This window comes from Apis mellifera, linkage group LG4, assembly GCF_003254395.2.
Source record: "Apis mellifera strain DH4 linkage group LG4, Amel_HAv3.1, whole genome shotgun sequence".
Lineage (NCBI taxonomy): Eukaryota > Metazoa > Arthropoda > Insecta > Hymenoptera > Apidae > Apis > Apis mellifera.
Window position 1 is genome coordinate 3535089 of NC_037641.1, and position 21868 is coordinate 3556956.

Here is a 21868-nt window from a genome sequence, read left to right on the forward strand (position 1 = left end):
AACGAGTGGAATTTCTATTTTAATTGCCGCCTCGATCGAGTTTAAACGTGGAGTATCTGAAAGATAAATTATTTTCATGTGTATTATTTTTTTGTAAGCAATTCTTTACATATAAATTCAAAAATTATACATATAATTATAATTTTTGAATTTATACGTAAAGAATTTTATTAAGAATTAAAAATTACGTTATTTGAGATAACGAAATATTTAACAATCATTCGAAAATAATTTATTTTTTTATTTTTTTTAACTAATAATAATTTTTAATAATACTGTTGCATTCGTTCTTCCGTAACGCGTTTTTATTAACGACAATTAATTTATATTAACTAATTTATAACACGGAACTAATTAATTTAAATAAATAATACGAGGAGAGGAGAGAAACACGTCCGCTCCGCTCCGCGTTCGAAACACGACTGAATCGATATTTCGAATGTCAATAATAATCGATGTTATTATTATCGATGTCGTGTGCCGCTATTCAAATCGACCGTGACATTCCGCGTTGTGTCGAAGCGACGATACAGCGCGTACAGATTCTTTCTATTGTATATAAAATCCTTTCTTTTTATAACATAAAAGTAACATTAAAAACAGAAAAAATATTATATTATATAATTGTAATATTACAGAATAAAAAAAAATTTATTGCGCAAGTAAATGAAATAGCGATAATTTAATCGTTTTGGAAAGAATAATAAAACGATCACGGGCCCATTCATTGGCCGATAACTTCCTCCTCGAGTTTAAAGGTTTCTCAACAAAAGGTAAGAACCTACAATTCATTTTATTTTCTTGTTTACGCCCGAATCATTTACGATCGCCGATTTATGGACGCTGTTAAAGTTACCCACCATTTCTATTCGGAAATTAAACGATTTATATTTATTAGCTGCAATCAACTCGCTTGTAAATATCACTCTTCGTCATAACATCGAGAGGAATTTCGAATTTATTCCTCTTTTTATCGATTTTTATTTCAATCGATAGAAATATATTCAAACTTATCTCTTTACTAACATATCTTAAAACATATTTTTATCAATTTTGTTTCTATTTATCGATCGTTTATTCTATGCATTTGTTAATTTTGAAATTATATTCTTGATAAAAAAAAATGAATAAATAAATAAATAAAAGAAAATAATTTAAATATCCCACCGTCGAAATTCCAATTTTTATTATCAATCTATACGTCAAAATTTTCCACGACATTCAATTTTTCGTTTCAATAATTCAATATAAACAAATATACCGAATAACAAATGATTCAATTAAAAAAAAAAAAAAAAATTTCTCGAACGGAAGAATAATATCATGCGATATTGAGCCAAATTTTAATTTTCTAAAATACATTTCCATTATTAATTATCAATTCATTGAAAATATCGTTGATTAAAGAGGTAATAATTTTGTTAGATATATTAAAAAAAAAAAAAAAAGAAAGGAAAAAGAGAAGGAAAAAATGGAAAGCTAATTTTAAATTTTTACGAAGAAAACGCGTCACCGTGGAAGGACATTATTTCACGGCCTTACTTTCGTTTTCAAAAGCTCCGTGTTCCGCTAATTATAACAAAGAGAAGCGTAAAAGACGAGTGGCGGAGCGCAGCCCTTCTAAATGGGACAGCCAGGGTCGTTTCTCTGAACCGGAAAGCGGAGCTAAAAATCCGCTTTTAGACCGGCAAAGAATACACCTCAGCCGGTTGAAATCAAGCCTGTTTTCGTTTACACCGCATTCCTCGATCGTTTCAAAAACAATTCATATCCCATTTCCTACACTTTCCATCATCAACTACGTTTTTCCTTTTAAATTTAATATTATGATGAAATAATATATCTATAATATATTAAAATATTAAAATTGTTTTTCATTGTATATTGTATTTTTCTTTTAAATAGAATAATTTTGGAACGTATTAAATTTCAACAAAAAATATATTAATCACAAAAGTTTTTTTAAAAAGTGAATTTTTATTTTGGAATTATGTTAAATTTATTCGTCGAGATATTTCACTAGATTATTATAGTTTAAAAATGAATGATACAATAAATGGGTAAAATTTTGTTTCTCGAATTCTATTATTAATTAAATTAATACAAATTTCAAGAATTCTATATTATTTTATCAAAGAATACATATTATTTATAAATACAACATTTTAACACAATATTTTCGCCTTTATATTTATATTTCATTTATTCTGCATTATAAAGAAACGTTAAAAATAAATTTAAAAGCAATTTCATTACGATTTCTCGAATTTTAATGTAATTTTTATCTCTCTCGTATATAATAACATAGAATTTCAATATCACTTCCACACGTTCAATAAAACGAAACATAAATAATCAATTGAAAAAAAAAAAAGGAATTAAACATCATCTGTATTAAAATTATTTTTCTTACATCAATTCCCAATTATAATACTCTCTTTTCACGATTTATTTAATCGTTCAATTCCATTTCGAGATTATGATAAAAGTTTGTTTTTGTATAATAAACTTTTCGTCCAAATATTCTACTCTTAGACTTCGCCACTACACCGCTGTAATTAAAATATAATTCAACGATTCAAGGATCTCCATTACAATTTCTTCCCCGCTATTATTTTAATTCTCATATTGTCAGGAGACGTAGGGGGAATCTCGAGAATGTGGCAGAATTTACCGGAAAAATCGCGTGACGGTGGACAAAAGGCCATTAAGGGTGAAGATAAGCGGCCACTCCTCGTTAACGATCTCTGGTACACTTTTCCAGCGAAGTTAAGGCTGGTACGTGCTCACTGCCGTTCCGTGTGATCCATACTGACCACCCCTTTCATCGTGAATCATCGTTGGAAGGATTTTTCGGCAGCTTGGAATCCGTTGACAATTAATACACAATTTGTGTTACCATTGGTGGCGTTTAAAAGCTTTTCGCCTTGTTTGGATAATTCTTTAATATAAGGATATTAATAAAATTGCTGTATCGTTCCAATGGATTACAAAGAGAAATCGTTTTCGTGATCATCAAGTTTGTAATTTTATAATATTAATTATATGGTATTTATAGAAATTAATTTTTCAAATTACGGTGGATGGTTACACTTTGATTTTATTTTCGATATTAAATTAAATTTAATCGTTTATTTGTATAAAAATTAGTTATGAATTTCCGAGTGAGAGAAAAAATTATATAGAAATAATTTTTATGACTTTTTTTTTTAATACAATATTTTGATTCACAAAATCACGTTGGTTCGAGACGAAATGGAGATAAAAGATTCATAAAAATGCAACAATGTTACATTTATGAAATTACTCGGTAGATGGTGCGAACGGTACAAATTACGTTAAATGATAACTCGCTGTATATAATATTTTTAGAAATAATCATATAATTTTAAAGTTAGTTAATTAAAATTTTATTACACGTTGTTATTTATATTATTAAAATTCGCGAAACAAATTTCATTTAAATATATTAAAAATCATTGCAGCCCGTATATATCATAAACGAAATTAAATAACTTCTTCTTTTATTACATCATAAGGTAAAAGCGAGAAAGGCGAAGTGAAATTTAATATGAAGTTTAATTAACAACGTCATAAAGTATTTTATGCTTTTTTCCTACACTCTCGCCCAGTTTCCAACGTGTAATTTCCCTTTGTATATATTATAAACGTGTCTTAATCTCTCTTCCGAATAATCTTTAAATAATCTTTCTCCCTTTTAAATCTTACCACAAACATATCAAATTATGAAACATCGAATCACAATATCAATATGTGATTTTCCCCCCTAAATTTGTTAAAAAATTTCGCGTCTTTCGTTTTTCCATTTGAAAATTGGGATCTCAACAATTTAACATCGACTTTCAACTCAATTCAATTCCTCCACGATCGTCGGTAAAAACACGTCACAGCTGGAAGCGCCCTTAAACGGAACAAAAGCTCGGCACGGCATGCCGGTCGACAAGTAGAACAAACCATTAAACACCTTCGAGCACAATGGAAAATCGCGCGTTCGACTGCGCGCGACAAGTAGAACGGGTCAGCGTATCTCCGGACAAGTACAATAAAACCGTGCCCGGTCAGACATGGCGCGCCGTACAGTGGAACGACACCCGCGCAGCGGAAACTTGGACATAGTGGATTTCGTTGTATTCATGGAGAATTTTTGGCGTTTAATCGTAGCTTTTTCTCCGTGTAATTGGAATAATCTTATTCTTGATTATCAATGACGAAGAAATAAAAAGGGGTAGAGATATTTTCAAGAGAGATACTTTTTAAAAATGATGATTTTTAAATGAGATACTATACTAATGGAATACTATACTTCTGGAATAATATAAAAAACAAAAAAGAAAAAATAAATATTTTTTTATAACTACAGTTAAGAACTTTCTCTATTTTCACCACTGTATATATTTGAAGTATGAACATATTTGATGATTTTTATTTGAGAATTGATGTTTATATTTGTCATGCAATTGCGCTTCGAGTAAAAAGTAAAAATTCAGGGATAAAAAATAAAATAAAATAATAAAATTTTGCCGGGATTGTTAACGAAAAACCATCGATCAATGTTTATCCACAGAGACTTATTTAATAATTTTTGCGCGTAACGAAACAAAATACGTAAAATTTATCTCTTAATCCGGGTCAGAAAAAATCAAACGCTGAAAACTAATTTCTAAACTGCGTTGAAAAATTCTTTTTTATCATCGATCGGGAAAAAATCAAGTCCAATCGTTTAACCACCTTCCATACCCTCCAATTAGTCTTTGTTTCTCGTTCAATATTATCCTTACGGCGACATTACGACTTTATTCTCAAAGGACACGCTTGGGAATGGGACAGAAGTAGCGAAAACTACTTAACGAACGAATAAAGGGAAGGAAGAGGAACGCGAGAGACACAGGGCGAAGATATTAAAAAAGAGAGGAAACAGAGGAACGGAATGAGAGGGACGGCTCTGGATGGAAAACCCTCTTTGCTCTGCTCGCTCGTGCAAATTTAAGTAGGAAGAAATGTTTCGCTGCCTTTTTCCATCTCCCCTCCTCTTCTCCCTCCTCTTTTCGTTCGTTTCCCGACCTGTTTTCCCCGTGGAATTTTTCTTTCCTCCTCTCTCTCTCTCTTCAAAACCTCCCCTCTCGTCGCAAAATGTCCTATTTGACGTGACTCCGCGCTAAAGTAAACGCATCTCGGTTTCCACCTGTGTGCCTTTTCTCCTCCTCCTCCTCCAACGTACCCCTTTCGGTTATTCTTCTTCCGCCTCGACGGTGTCGTTCGAAATTCATTTTTTATTCCTTTCGAAGGTGCAACACCGTGAGTCGTTGGCGGTTGCCGCGGATGTATATGTGTGTATATATAGGGCTGCTTGCTAGGGATTTGAAGGGAAATCCGACTAGTTTCGAGAAAAGACAATATTGGATTCGGCCGGCGCTGCTCTGCTGCTCTCTTTTCGTCTCCTTGGCAAGAGATCGTTACGTTCCTCGTCTTGCATATTTGATTATTCGGCATATAGACGGGTCTATGAGTATTCGTGTCTCGCGAATTCAGCTTGCAAATGTTCTCGTGCTGTTTTTTCGCGTTCTATTTCTGCGCCGGGGCTATTTCTTGCGGATTCTTAGAAACTGGATTAAGGTTATTCCTCGATCCGGTTGCGGATCTATATTGAAACGGCGGTGATAATTATCAGATCATAGAATTTCTTCTATTTTCAGCTTTTAATTTCTACGTGTAATCAAGTTTTTCGAAATGTTGCTCGTAAATATCCTTAAAAGAAATAATAATGAAGAAGAGTTTGGAAAAGAAAGTATTGATTTTCGTATCGATCATTTCTGATAATTAGTTGTAAAAGAAGAGAAAGAAGAAATCTTATGTAAAATTATTCGAGCAATCGATTAAAGTAATCTCCCTCTTCGAATCCTTCCTCTCGTCGAAGAGAAAGAAAGTAGATTCTCCCCACACGTGGAAGAGGAATACCATGAAACGCGACACTCGAGGCGGAAAGTAAGGCACCGTTCTCCCTTTCTTCCACGTTCGGATGATCGCACTGGAACTTAAGGGGCGAGCATCCGTGAAAACGTGACCCATAAAGCTAACCTTTTATTCACCGTGGTGGTGGTGTGGAGGTGAATTGCGTTCGATGCGCGAGGAGAACCGTCGAAACCAATAATTCCGGCTTAATGTCTCGTGAAAAACAAAACATGCCTGCTATATACTCGTCCCCTGGGACTCGTCCGATATATTTCACTCTTTTCTCACTCCATTTTTCTTTGTTATTTTTACGCGCGTATTTTCCGTTTTTCCTCTCTCTCTCTCTCTCTCTCTCTCTCTCCCTTTCTCCTTTATTTCGTTTCGAAACGAAACAATACACGCGTGATACTTACGCGGGAACAGAGGAACCAATTAAACCGAATTATTCGTGCATTCGTCACTCACGTGCGTTCCTCCTCTTTTTTCTACGTGATATATATGTATATATTTTTATTTATCGTTTGAGACAGTTTGTGAACATTGATACGCGAGATAAAATGATCTATTTCACTTTCTTTTTTCGTCGTTCATTTAAATAATAGATAGAAGAAGAATGAAATGGATTTAATTCGAAAACGAATTTTTTAACCATCCAGGAAAGGAATTTAAATATCTAATAACTGATAGAATATTTAATATGAGATTATTATCATTCAGAATTATTGATAAATTGGTTTATTGGTTATTTCTTGTGAATCAAGTTCAAAGGATATTTCTATGTAAATATAGTTCGATATATACTTTTTCTTATAGAAAATAACAAACTATCTTGAATTAAAAAATTTTATGATTTTATCATTTACAGGAAGAAAAGACTATTATATAAATATATTTCAAACAACTTATGTAAAAGCTTTTATTCGGATAAAAAGGAAACTGTACGTAATAATTGCTATCGGTTATTTATCTTATAAATCCTTGGAATGATATATTTGAAAACCAATATTCCTACGATATCCGTTAAATTTGATAAAACGACGATATCTCCTTTCAGGAATAGAAATAAATTGACGGAGGAAATTCAAATTGTTCGAACGTAAAGCTTTCGATATCTCGATATCGAGATGTTTTATTCCGGACATTGAAAGTTTGTTGCCCCCGCGGAGGATATTTTACGTGGCCAGGAAAAAGTAAACAACGGAGGAAGCGGATCTCTCTCTTTCTCTCATCCCCTCCCCCCTCGAAATTCAAGTCTTCTCTTCTTTTAATAACGAAGTCAGACAGGAAGAAGAACTTTTCGGATTATAGTTCGGTTTGAGAGAGAAAAAAAAATTTCTTCATTTCTTTTCCCTCTATCTTCCATTTCTGAATATTTTTTTTCGTTTGAAGTTTTTGTTTATCGTCGTTGTTTTTGTGATTTTCTTTTTTGAAAAATAAAAAAAAAAAAAGTTTATCCCAATCTTTGTTTAGAATATGAGTTAATTAAATTTTCCATTTTTCTTTCTCGTTTTTTTTTTATTTTTATTTTTATTTTTATTTTTTTTTTTTGGTAATTTAGGCAAGCGTGAATGAAAAATTGTTTCCAACTTGACAGGAAAAAATAGAATTTTTAATTAATGTAGTAGAAAGAAAAAACATTTCGAATTTTACAGACGAGAGGAATAAATTGTTAAAGTGTTCGTGTTTCTATAATTAATTAACGATGAAATTTCGTTTGTTGTTATTACATAGAAGCTTAAAAATTTTGAAATATTGCAACAAAAATTTTAATGATATTATATATTATATTATAGATTTTTTTTTTTTTAAAACGTATCAATTTCGTTAAAGAATATTAAATTATCAAATTGATTTTCGAATTTAATAAAATTTAATATTATTATTTAGAAATTATTACAATTTTTATTCATGCTGTTGTTATTATTATAATAAAAACACCTATTAAAATGGAATTTGAGTAAAAATTTGTTCAATTATTACGCGTTTAAATTTCTTTCTCTGGAATATATAACAACATCCGTTGTAATAATCAACGATAAAACGATGAACACTTACTTGGACTCGTCCTGATCCTCGTCATCGTCCTCGGAATCGAAGAACGCGTCATCGTCCTCCGTGTCGACCGAGGTTTCCGTTCTCATCCGTCGATTCTGCTGAACCGCCCTGGATTTCGGGATTACTATGTCCCTGTGAAAACGAAAAAAAGAAAAGAAAAAGGAGAATCATCAAGTAGAAACGGCCCGTGTTTGATCCGGCTCCCGACCGCACCGCTTCCTCCACGAATTTGAAAGGTCAATGTGCTTTTTCCGCCAAATTGCCACCATTGAAAATCCGTGGTCCCGTAAATCACGAATTATCCGAAGCTTAAAACATCGAAATTAATGATAATTTATCACCGTGAACCGAGAAACAATAAAATTATTTTTTATTCGGTTTTATTTTTTCTTTTTTCTTTTAGAAAATCACGTTTAACCGACTGTATATCAATATACAGGATATTCCTACGATAATCATTGAATCATCTTTCTTTTAACGAGATAAAATTTCCTTTCCCAAGAAATTTTTGTAATAAAGCCAAAAAAAAAAAAAAAAGGAACTTGGAATAATAATCATAAAAATTTTATCCATCAGAAGAAAACCTTCCAATAAATTTCAATGATTATTCGTAACAATATTTGAAATATGAAATTTGTCTAACCTATCCTCAACAATTTACTCAATTCCAGGTCGAAAATATCGATTACAAAATAATAAGGGCAAACGTGAATATTTAAAAAAGAAATAAATAATTTTCGAAGAAATAAATCGAATGGAATAAGTTAAAAAGGAAAAAAAGAAAAACAGGTTTAATCTTTCAGACAGGCGTGAACATTCTCGATCCAACGTGTCCTCGGTGGAAAAGAGGGTTTGGGCGAATTTTAAAAATTTAAGCAGATCCGCCGTGTCAAGATGCTGGAGTCGCTCTCCCCGGGAATGGAATAAGTTAAAAGCGATTTCCCGGCTACGGCAAATGGAACGCTTTCGAATATAATTTCTCTCGTCGACGGAGAATGGATCACGGAGGGAGGGAGAGAGGGGGGGACACGAGAGGTCAGCGGGTGCCAGAGAAAGAGAGAGAGAGAGAGGAGAAGATTTTCCTAGGGAAAAATTCTCTATCGTCGATAACGACGTTGAGTTTGCACGGTCCAATGGAAAATTTTTACTCATAACATGTTTCGTGCTCGCGTTTACTCGCCAGAGAGAAAGGGAGAGAGAGAGAGAAAGAGAGAGCTATTTGTCTTCCTTCGTATAATATCGGCTTCGCTTTATAATATTTTACATGGGGGAGAGAAGAAAAATCAGAGACAAAACTCTGAAGATGAAATAACGATTTCCTTGTGTAAATCTACGATTTCTGGTGTCGTTTCAACGATGTTGCCGACGTGAAAATTATATCTCGAATCACATAAATGGACGAGTCTCTCTGAATTATATTTTTCCGAAGGTTAAACGTTTTTTCAACGCTGGAAAATTGTTTTCAGATTATATCGAGATGTTTCGATGAAACGCTCTGGGAACTTTTTCTTTGAAAAATAGTAAAATTAAACGAGAAGGTTGAGAGAGAATTTTATGATTTTTCTCTTTTCATGTTACGATTTAAGAATTAATATTTTCAATTTTGAAAAATTAATAGGAGATTTTAAAGATATTAATTGGCGGAACGCACGTATTTTTTATTATTAATTGCATTATCATCGAGTATTCAAATTTGCGTAACAGTTGGCAACTTGGTGTCTTTGGATCGGTTGATCCAGAGTTGGAAATTGACATATATTATTTTAGCAACAAGTAACAAGGAAGTTTAATGCAACTTGTTTGAAAGGATAGTTAAATCGGATTGAATCCGATGGAATTTGATTGAACGGAATGGTCGAATTTGTATTTCCGGGGAAAATGGAATATGGGAGCGGAGTGGAAGATAAAGTTTGATGGTGACCGATGAGATGACCCGGGTAATAAAGTCACCAAGCTGATGAATCTATGGAACTGTCTCGAGAAATTAGAAAGCGGTTGCCTCGAACATTTTCATGTTGATTAAATTTTCAACTCTAATTAAACTAAAAATTACATACTATTAATCTCTTTATAATCATCAATATCCTTCCTCCAAACATTTGAAACATTTCTTCAATATTTATTTTACTAAATAATTAAATATTCCATAATATAACTCGATTAATAATTATATCAAAATAAGAATATATAAAAATTCTATTGTATAAATATAGTAATTCAAAAAAAGATTAAAAAATTCACTCTCTGTGATGTGATCAAAAACGTTTACAATGCTAACAATACCTTACAGCTGTCGATAATGTTTCAACCTCCGTCACATCTTCCAAACATTTCCATACCATTACCAGACACGATCACTTCGGATCAATTAAACGTGTCACAACTATCGCGACTGATCCAGACACATTTCACGCCATCATTCGCACCTCGTCTAATCCCGATCAACGTGCAGCAGCGATAAACGTGCCACCCCTCCCCTCTTCAGTTATAATTCCGTTAATAATAAGCCCTCGAATTCGCGATGGATCGAGGCGGGCAGAAGAGCAACCGGGAAACAATTATGACGTTCTCTTGGCGTCGTTAATTTGCCGTTCAATGTCTCGCGCGTTCAAGATAAATTCCAGGTGAATGCCGCGTTCAATGCCACCACGTGGAAAGCTGTTCAATCACCGTTTATACTGGCAATAAGCACGCCCGGAAATCAATGATCGCCTCACCTTTGTCTCTGTCTCTTTCCCCTCCCCACAGTTTAATACATTACGCTGGATAATATCGTCGTTAATCATTGGCCGCGGACAAGCCTATGGACGGGGTTGGTGATCGAAACGATTAATTCTGACAGAACTGTTTATTTTGATCGTCTACAGAGATTGGATGTAACCGAGTTTGGGTGGAAAAATTTGAGAAGTGGAAGTTTCTATTGTTATTTAGGAGAATAAAGAGGAATAAATGAATTTCTCTTGATAATATATTGAAGAAGATTTTTCAGATGCAACGAGTTTTTGATTGAATATATTATTTTTCATTGGATGGTAAAGAAAAGTGTGTTGAAAAAATATACAGAGAAAGTTTGAATGAGATGAAGATGAGAAATGATTTTCACAAATTTGAATAATAATATATTAATTCGTTGGAGAAAGATAGAGGGGGATTCTTAGATACAAGCATCACATTGATACAAGCATCACATGATTAATTTGGAAAGCATCTTGCAATCTCATGGTCCTAGTTTGAATCTCTGGCAATCTCGGGGGTCTTATGATACGTCAATCACTGTTCAGCGTGGTGTCCAAGTTTCACGCTAGCTAATTTCTAGCTAGAATTCCAGACAGGAGAACGAGATTGGGGAAGGATCAATTCAAGACACGTGTCAACAAGGGAACGAGGAAAATTTCTCTTGTCAGAATTTATTTTTGTGTCTTACATATATATAACTCACTTACCCTGATTTTTCAAGTTCCTTCTTGGAAACGCAAACAGCAGTGAATGTATCCTTGAGGAGACACAGATCCTTCTTCTTGCAATTCAGTGGACGACAAAGTTCACCTGAAAAAAAGGAAAAAAATATGTTATCAAAATCTCCATGTGTCTAATGAATTATTAAAAATATATTATTGAATGAATTATTGTTTATGAATTATAAATAAATGAGTTACATTAATATACTAATTCAAAGGAAAAGAAAGGAACAAATTTCATTCTCATGATTTTTCCAAATTAAACTTATTTCTTTCTTCACTAATCCATCTAAATGTAAGTGTCATCCCATCCATTATTATTTTCTTCATCCCTCCAATTACAAATCAAACCTCGTTATATCAATCGATATTTTATTACGCCCGTTTAAGTACAATAAACCACTTTATTAATTCCCAAGACCTTCGATCCTCCTCCACTTAACAACATCTCTCTTTACTTCCAATCGATTTCAATTTCTTCTCGCGCGATGCGATTGCTTCGTTCCTCGGAAAATAGAGATTAAAGGAAGAGAGGGAGGGGGAAAAAAATGAAGAAGAAACGATTTAAGAAGCTTCGAGGAACGGTATTCACGGATTGTGAGCGTGGTTCGATATTAAAGAGATGAGAGAGAAGAAAAAAGAAAATGGCTTGTAAACGACGTTCGAGGACGCAGATTCACGTTCGTCAGAATTAAACTATATCGTTCGCAGTCACGATCGACGACGTGGAAAAATTCTGAGGTGCTTCCCTTCCCTTTCTTTCTTTCTTTCGTGCATCGATATTACGCCACGTCTCTCCGTAATCCGCCAAGCGTATTGACGCCTTGGAACGCGCGCAGTTTCGCCTTATTAAATTTTAAGACCCGCTTCCGGTGGAGGAATATCCGATTTCGTAGCGTTTTACGATATTGTTCACCGTCAACGTTCCCTCTCCGCGAGGAAAGAGACAGGAGATGCGAATTTTTATCATTCAGGGAAGAGGATTCTTCACTTTCGATGATTTAAATTATCGATCGATATTTTTCAAGTATTCGAATTTGAGGGATATTCATTTCGGAATATCGTTCTTTAAAATTTTCCAGATTCTTTATATCCCGGTTTTTCCGCCAATCCGATGGAATTTTTAAAAGCTTTACTCTTATTTCTCTTTTTTTTTCCTTTTACAATTTTTGTTACAGTAAATCAATCGTTCTTCTCGAGAATTTAATTTTGACACAATTTTATTTCGAAGGATGCGAGATAAGATTTTCATGGATACGAGAAAAGAAATCTGGTGATCTTAAATAGTGATTTATTATTCAAATATTATAATCCGCGTTTTAAATATGCTCTTTTGCATATTATTCCGTAGCTTTTTTTTTCCAAATTTTGCATAAATGCATAAACATTACTGATTGAAAATGCGTTTTATAATGATACGAATTTACATTCTGTTATATCGTATTGGCCTTTTGTAATTCTCCCTTCTGTAACATCCAAATAACCCGGCGATTTTTCTTTCCTCTCGTACAACGAGATAAGAAGAATTAAACAAAAATTAACACACATTTTCATTCTTACAAATCAAACCTTTAACAGATAAGCACAAAATCTATTATTTTTCAAAAAACAAACTTAACAATCCCATAGTATATAATCGCGTTCAAACGCAACGAGTTTCGAGCAACGAAAAATCAATTTCTCAAAGGCGATCTCGTGTCGAAAAGCCTCTGAAAGGTCGAAAATAGATTTCCAAGTCGCGAGAGGGTTAGAGGATCGTTAGAGAGAAAGAGATAGAGATAGAGATTGAAACTAATTCCGTCATTGAACGCAAGGAGGCAATCCGGGATTTTCGCCGAAATGATTCGTTTCTTTGATGTAGAGCGTGTGCCGCGGCGGGCACGGTTCAATGCTTGGCGCAATTGCACCCGCGTGGAAATAGTCGACAAGCGATATTGGTCGTTTCAGGGAGCATACCGCGTCGGATCGAATCCCCTCCTCCTCTTCTCCATTAACCCCGTCGACCATCGCGCACCCGCGAAATCGCGATTACCTTTTGACGTGTAAAACCGATAAGGATTTGTCCTCGCGTCTCACTCTTTCTCCCTGTCTACCAATAGTCTCCCTCAAACTGTTTCCACGTTCGATCGTTTTGGATCGACGCGTCGTCCCCGTGAAACGATGAAACGAACGAAGCAGGAGAGGAAGAGAAGGAGGAAGAGTAGAAGAAATTGTAACTTGGTTAAACTGAGAACGATACGCGTCGTTTTCCTCTCTCTCTCTCTCTTTTTTCTAAAAAAAAATAAGTCTTTGAAATGATTTTACAAGGGGGATCGAGATTTTTATTAATAATTAAGTAATACATCCGCGAGATTGATTTCATTTGAAAAGATTAATTTTTAATAATCGAAAAGTTTGCCTTATACTTCGTTTTTTTATTGCAGTTTTTTTAATAACGTGAAATCTTTTTATACGTTCGATGGTTTAAAAAACATATTTCACTCGATATTTGCAATTATTTATTTACATATCGTTTTATGCAGAGTATGCAAGTAAGTAAATAAATATTTAAAAAATGTGTATAAAAAATATTTAACAATTCTATTTATAAATCGTAACTCGCGTGTGTAATATTATTATTACGAGATATACGGCGTGGAATGACATAAATCGCGGGGCAAGAAACGATAATAATGATTGTCATTGATATCGATAATATTGGATTTAACGGAGTCGTATTCCGAGCGCGGAGCGGAGCGGACGTGTTTTCACCGCGCTTCTCGGGAGAATATTATATTATTTAATAAATTGATTTTGTTTAAATAATTATAAATTAATTATTGTAAATAAAAACGTATTACGGAAGAACGAATCCCAGTCAGATACACAATTCAATATTACGTATCATTTTTTTTATATTTTTTTAACATTACGAAATTATTAAAATTCGTTTACAATATTGATAAGATATATTGCAAATGATATAAACACGAGTAATAATAAAATTTATTCGTTTTATAGTTTAATCTTATTTGTCGCCTGTACAATTTCACCGATGCAAGTGAAGAGAAATCGTCATGCTCCACTTGCCCTACTATGCACGGTCTCGTTCCACTGCATAACATTTAGCGCGATCGTACACGCTTTTTGTCTGATTATATACAAGTCTATTTTACTTTGCTTCTCCTCGCTTTTATTGGCAGACTTTACTACTCTCGATGTAACCTCGACGAATTCACGGGTATTCAGGCATTTCAAGGGAGGATCCCCTTGATTTAAGTGCATTTTTTATTTTTATAGAAGAATTACTTTTTCCCCATATTGTCAAATAATCCATCGACCTATTTTTCAAATTTGAAGAGAAGCTTTTATTTTTTTTCGTTTAATGAATTTTCCTTGTATATATTTTTGACATTTGCGTATAGCATTTTTAGTACATAGTTTCAAAGTCAACACTTCATAATTTTTATTTTCATTGATAGAATCTTTTAAATTATTCCACGAAACAACAATCGTTTAATTTCAATTTTCACTTCGTAAAAAGATTGGAAGTAACTTTAGAGAACGAATTTATTTTTTATTAAAATAATACAAATCGTAGTTTTAATTATTAATTCTTTAAATCATCGTGGAATTCGCACGTTTTTCAAAAAAGGTATCAAAGAACTTAGATATCTCGTTTTAAAAAGAATTACGATTCGCACGCAAAAATTTGTCACGTTACTGAAACGTGAATCGAAATCGTCGAAAAAAAAACCGATATTTCAATCTCCATTTCCTGCAATTATATCGTTCCTCGAGACGCGCACCTTTCTCTTTCTTTTTCTCATTTGCGAAAAGGTTCGTCGAAAAGGAAGATTCGATCCAAAGCTCCCTTTGACCACCTTTTCCTCTCTCTCTTTTTTTCCTCATCGATGCAAACGATGTTCTCCGCCTACGCGGAGAGAAATCGAGGCCTCCTTAATTCGCGCCTGTTCGACTTTAATTCCGCCCCACCTCCCCCTCCAACGGATATTACACGGCAAAGGCTCGAACGTTGCAGGGTAAACTTTTAATTAGACGCGTAATGGATCCAAAATCGAGGTTGCACGGCCTTATCGTTTGTTTGCGATACACTTTTTCGGAGGGGGAGGATATTGTTGTGCAAGGGATGGAAAGATTGGAATCCGTAGAGCGTGTCTTAAATATGCCGCTTTATGCGTTTCGAACCTGAACGAATTAAGGGGAGGAAAATGGGATAAGAGAAATACGAATTGAAAGATAGAAGATTGTTCGAAAATTTATCCGAGGTATTTATTTGAGAAATGAAAGTGACAGATACAATGTGTCAATATTAATTTAGACTTTTGATTAGTAATTTTGTAAAGCTAATTTTTAAGAGTAACGTTTTTTCATTTTTAGATTTTTGATTAGTAATTTTGTATTAATAATAAATTATAGAAATTTAATATTTTGTTAAGCTAACGTTTTTTCATTTTTAGATTTTTGATTAGTAATTTTGTATTAATAATAAATTATAGAAATTTAGTATTTTGTTAAGCTAAGAGTAATGTTTTTTCATTTTTAGATTTTTGATTAGTAATTTTGTATCAATAATAAATTATAGAAATTTAATATTTTGTAAAGTTAAGAGTTTTTTCATTTTTCTATCAAAGACGAAAAATTATATTTTATGCAAGGATCTCCCAATCTGTTGCTTCCATTAATTTTAAATTTCTCAGATCAATCTAAGGTAAATTTCTTAATAGAGAATGAAAAACACAAGGGAAGAAGATCCTTCGATTATTCGTGATATATTTTCAGGGGAATGGACAAGAGAGCGGTAATCCAGAACTTTGCGTGTCCCCTTTCGAAGATGGTGGAAGACAATGATGCGAGCAGACAGTTTCTGCGAGGGGCTTCGAGCGAATTGGATCCGAGTCGGTTCAACGATTCTTACCGAACGTTTGCTCTCTGACAGGCGTCACGGACTATTTTGCAATAGAAGATTCACCGGATTTGATCGGCGAGGAAAAAGAAAAGAGAAAGCATCCCGCAACGTGGGAATTTGATTCGGTTTCGTTATAAATATCTTCGTGTATATTTCCCCCTTTCCCTTTTTATTTATTTATTTATTAGAATATGGAAATTTTATTCGAACATGGAGAATTTTATAAATCCTCGCGTCGCTATTTGCATTTATAGCTTTTTAAAATTCATATACGATTGATTGAAAAGGCAGATGTATTCTGTTGTTATAGCTTCTTAATTTACATTGATTTAACTAAGTTCAAGACAGGGGATAGAGAATGAATTCGATGAAACGGATTTACATATAATTAGCGTTACGTGTTATCCATTTCGAATTATTATAAAAGGGATATCGAAACGTAACTTTTTCATTAATTACACATACGTTGGTTGCAAAAGTATTAATACAAATCATCGAATTCGTTCAAATTAATAAAAAGGATACGTAACATTATATCGATGATTAGAGTTTAATTAGAGATGCGAATAATTGAAAATAAATTAACTATTTGAACAAACAAATAAATTGTTTGTATAAACGTCAAATTAATATAATTTTGTAATTATATAAATTTATGCATTTTCATATTATATTTCGTATCCATCAATATCTTTCAATAAACAAGAAAAAAATTCAGCACACAAAGGAGATAAAATGAAACGAAAAATTTCAATTGTTAACAGAAATCCAAACCGGAGAATCAACAGTTTTTTCTTCATATCGAAGAGAGTAATTACACCGGTGCTAATATGCTAATGGGGGCCTACCCGAAGTTATCGCGGATGATGTTGGAAGTTTCTCAAGTTTCGGTGGACGATGGAGAGAGGCCGAACAATTTCCGGAACAAAAATCAGGCGGATGGAATCGTTCCAAGCGAGTTAACGCGATCGCAATTATAATTCCGCTCTTCCGTTCCTTCTATCCACCATCGTGCGACACCGTGACACCGTATCGTAATATTTGCATCAAGGAGGAGATCTCTCTTACCTTTCTTTCTCTCGAGCCATCTACTATTACTTTTACGACTTTTTTGCGAAGCGGAGCTGGATAAAGCCTTTCGTTTGATCACGGCTCGCTGCCTTTTCTCCAGAGTGGAAAATGTATTATGCGTTTGAGTATGACTTTTTTTTTTTTTTTTATAGATATGGTATCTCACGTTTTTACGAGTTGTTCGGTATCTTGTTTGCTCCCTCTGAAATATCATAACTGTCTCTTATCCGGGGGAAATATATTGTGCGGCTGCAGGAATTTTTGATATTTGCGTTCGACGGATGGAATAAATAAATTCGAAATTTGAAATTTAAATTTTACGCCTTCCAGAACATTGATACATAATATACGTGTAAATATTTTCGAATCGAGTATTTCTTTCTTTTATTACAAGCGTTTTAAAAACAGTTCGAGAATAATATTATTTTTGTTCTTATTCTTCGTATTTATCTCGATAAAACGCGTACAACAAACCGTATAAAATGAAATTTTTCTATTTTATTCGTCTTGTTCTTTTTATTATTAACATCTCGTATCATATCTGTTCCAGTAAACTCGTATTAAATCTAATATTCCAATGGATAACGCAATGGATCCATCATCAAAATTCACGCGGGAATTCCCGTGAAAACAATTTAACCCTCTGACGATTGGCGGAAGCCTCGTTAACGTCACAAGGTCAGTCGCGTTAAAAAATTAACGACCAGGCCACGTTCACGACCGAACCTCGACGGCGTAATAGCTTCAAGAACCTATTAACCCCATAAATTATCCGTCTATCTTAACGTGCATGGTCACCCACCACCGACACCTCTCTTCCCTCTCTCTCTCTCTTTCCCTCTATTACGAAACCGTATTACGATATCGATTACAGCGTATATTACAGCGAATGACAATTACGGGGGGCACAATGCGGCCAAAATGGGGGCAGACTTCTGCGTGAATTAGAAACGGGGGATACACGAGGCGATCGATCATGCATTTCGTCGATTGATCGACGACGCTTAATGGATGCAAGATGGAGGAAGGGATAAGCCATGGGCGATAACAGAGCCGTGGTCTTCGTTCAAGAAATCATTGGACGAGGGGGATCGATCTGCCACGGAGGAGGGGAGATGATTGCAGTCGAGGATGACGCGAAAGATTTCGAGGAAATGTCCCTCGGATGAGTTGGAGAAATTCTGTTGGAAATTGGGTTTAATGGGGGAAGGGATTGGAATAAAGGATTTTAAACGTGTAACGCGTTTGTATCGTTTAAAAGGGATTTATTTGTAGCGATGACGAGTAGAAATTCTGTGATGTAAGGATGTAGACATGGATTTGTTAGAGATTTTTGTTTGTGCAAGAAGAAGATATATTTGTTAATTGTATTGTTGATATAAATGTAGTTGAGTTTCTTTGTATTTAGAAAATTTTAGTAGATATTCTTCTTCTTTTTACAAAATGAAATCTTGGGAATTGTAAAAGTTGGAATAAGGAAAGTGGCCTTGAGACTCAATCTGAAAATCCAAATGAAATCTGAATCTTATTTTGTTCCTTGCATTCTAATTAAAAAAAGAAATTTTCCTTTCGTTTAATAATTTATCAAACAAGAATAATTATTTGAGGATAAAAATTTCCCCTAACAGTTAATATTGAGAAGAAACTTTCGGATATTAAAATCACATTATACAAATCATTGGATACGATATCTAATTTCCTCGTGCATGTTGCTGTAATAACGATATTAAAATCACGTTAAGATCAAGCAAGACGTAATTTTTATATTATTTATAACTGTTTTCTGAGAATTATTTCTTTTCTCGATTTCACTTTTAGATCTTATTTCGCTTTACAACGTCGAATCTTATATTGCTACATCAACTGTTTGCAAACAGTATCATCATATCTACACGTCAAAATGTAAACACAACGTTAAAACGTATACAAATACGCTCTGAACTTGCGCGAACAAATGTCCCTTTGATGTCCCCCACTCTGGCGAATATTTGGCAAATGAATTCTCTATAATCCGCTCAAAGTTTGTCGAATGAAATGTCCACACTGGCGGCGATCATTCGTCGTTTGTAACATTGTGAACGCGGTCATATTAAGTTTACACCAAAATGACACAAAAATTTTCTCTAAGTTTCAGCTCCCCTTACCCCAATTAATGGAATATTAATATAACAACAAATTGAGGCAAGGAGAAAAAAAGAAGAAAGTAGAGAGCGTTGAATCACATTTACGACATAGCAATATATCTTATTCCCTGATAGCGAAAGGATTAATCGATTATGTATACTTCATCCACGACTCCAATGCTGTAAAAATTGATATTTCGTGGAGGGAGAAAAGACAGGTAATCGCCCATTTCATCCCATACTTGCTTATTACCGCGTAATAATCAACTGTTGGCAAGATCTACGTCGCAAGATCCGACAATAAGACCACGTGATTATCTCCTAGCCACGTTCAATTACATCTGTAATACAAGAGATCCGTTATATTCCACGTGGTCGTCGTTAGAGTGTTGCAACCGTGTTGGATCTTACGTACAGTCAGTTATAGAAATCTTTAGACGTTACTTTAAAAGAGAATTCGTCTAATCTCTTTTTTTTTCAGATGATCTATCTTTCACGGATAATGAAGCATCTCATGGATTTTTAAAGTTTTGCTCCAAAATTATATATACGAAAAACTTTAAGCGATGATTTCAATATCTGGAAGCAATATTTCGCTGATAAAAAATAAAAAATTGATTCATAGGACGGTGTGAAGAATTGGTATGTAAAATGGCGCAAGCGGCAGATAACAATTTTAGATACGAAAATGAATTTAAAAAAAAAAAAAAGGAAATAAAATTGTTCATTTAGGATTTCGTTTTCGAATAAATGAAAAATACAAGCGAAATTGATTAATTCCGATGATTGGATACGAGTGAATGATCGACAATACATCATTCTACATGTTGAAACGAATTGAAAAATATAGTATAAAATTCATTGAAAAACTAATTTTCAAGAAGATCGAGTTTAAGAATTCATCGATTATACATAATTTCTTAAAAACAAGAAATTTTCATTCAATAATTCATTCCTATCCAAGAATTATCCAATTTCACTCTTAACAAATTTTCAAATTCGATTCAACTTTACGTATCTTAAACTTAAACTTAAGAAAAACGTTATTCCTTTCGAGATAATATATTCATAAAAATTTAATAGGGAACGGAATTCTTACGAAAAAAAGTGTCCCCATCCCTCGAGGATTTTTCCTACCGACTGTAAGCGATCGGTCAATAATTGAGACATAAATAATTGCCGCATCGTGTTGCACGATAAAGTTAATCACGGTTCAAGATGGAACAATGTGACTATGGTAATGGTAATTTATAACGGTTGGTCCGCCACGACTCCTTGGTAATTCTAGGAATGCGTAATGATTTAGGGAGGGGACGATTTATAGCCGGTTGTGTGCCCCCGGTGCACGAATATTGCGAGGGATACCGTTTTAATCCGAAGAACAGGAGAATTCGAAGAAAGGGATGGAAAGTCACGGGGAATATTACGACTTTTTATGGATCTTTTACGCGATAAATGTGATGAAGTATCGAAATATTTGTATCGAAAAGAGGGAAGAGAAAGAAAATTGGCTGTGTTGAATGTTTATTATGGGAAAAATTTCCCCCCCTCCTCCCATTTTAAAATGAGAAATGGAAATATAAGGAAGTATATAAGAGAGATAATTTCCTTTGTCGTTATTCGAAGAATTTGTGGAAAATTTTTGAAGATGGAAAGAAATTGTTAATAAATGTTTACGAATTAAATCGCGATATCTTTGCGATTTGTGGAATTTTTATTTATTTTTTTAAAGAATGAAAAAAGTATTTTACTACGGATATTTAAAGAATTTCGAAGAAATTTAAGGGAATGGAGTTGGAAAAAAAAAGGAGAGGTCGCGATAATTGATATTGCATTACTCTTCGCAATTCGAGAATGAAAATCTCGTATACGCGCTTTTATTGTAAAAATATTTTAATTTGCATTCGGAGGGGATATATTTAAAGAATTTATATAGTAATGTAAATACATGGTTGGGCAAGTGGGACAGGAAATTGTAATATTCTGCAATTTATGAAATTTTCATGCGGAACGATGAATGTGATAAAACGAAACGAGAGATACTGTCTTAAATTACATCCAAAGAATTTCTGGGAGAAGCTTATAGGTTGTTCAAAGGAGGGAAGAAATCGTTGGCCAGGTGAGTGAGTCGTAGAGAAAATTGCTACATTTTTAAAATTTATGGAAGTTTTATGTTAGGAACCGAGGAACATAATAAAGAATACTTTATTTTTGGACAGGTTATTTAGAATATTTAAAAGAAAAAATAAAAAAAATCGATAATCGAGGAAAACTTTTTGAGA

The 21868-nt window shown here is 33.7% G+C and overlaps 1 protein-coding gene across 1 annotated transcript in view; it reads right to left on the bottom strand.

Moving 5' to 3' along the window:
- The window catches only part of LOC409774 (proteoglycan Cow), a 168861-nt gene that overhangs the window by 36378 nt on the left and 110615 nt on the right, over positions 1–21868 (bottom strand). The window contains exons 3-4 of the mRNA XM_393267.7: positions 11469–11571; positions 8026–8157 (exon numbers count right to left, since the gene is read on the bottom strand). Of these exons, the coding sequence (XP_393267.5) occupies positions 8026–8157; positions 11469–11571 (235 nt within the window). The remainder of the gene's footprint in view (positions 1–8025; positions 8158–11468; positions 11572–21868) is intronic.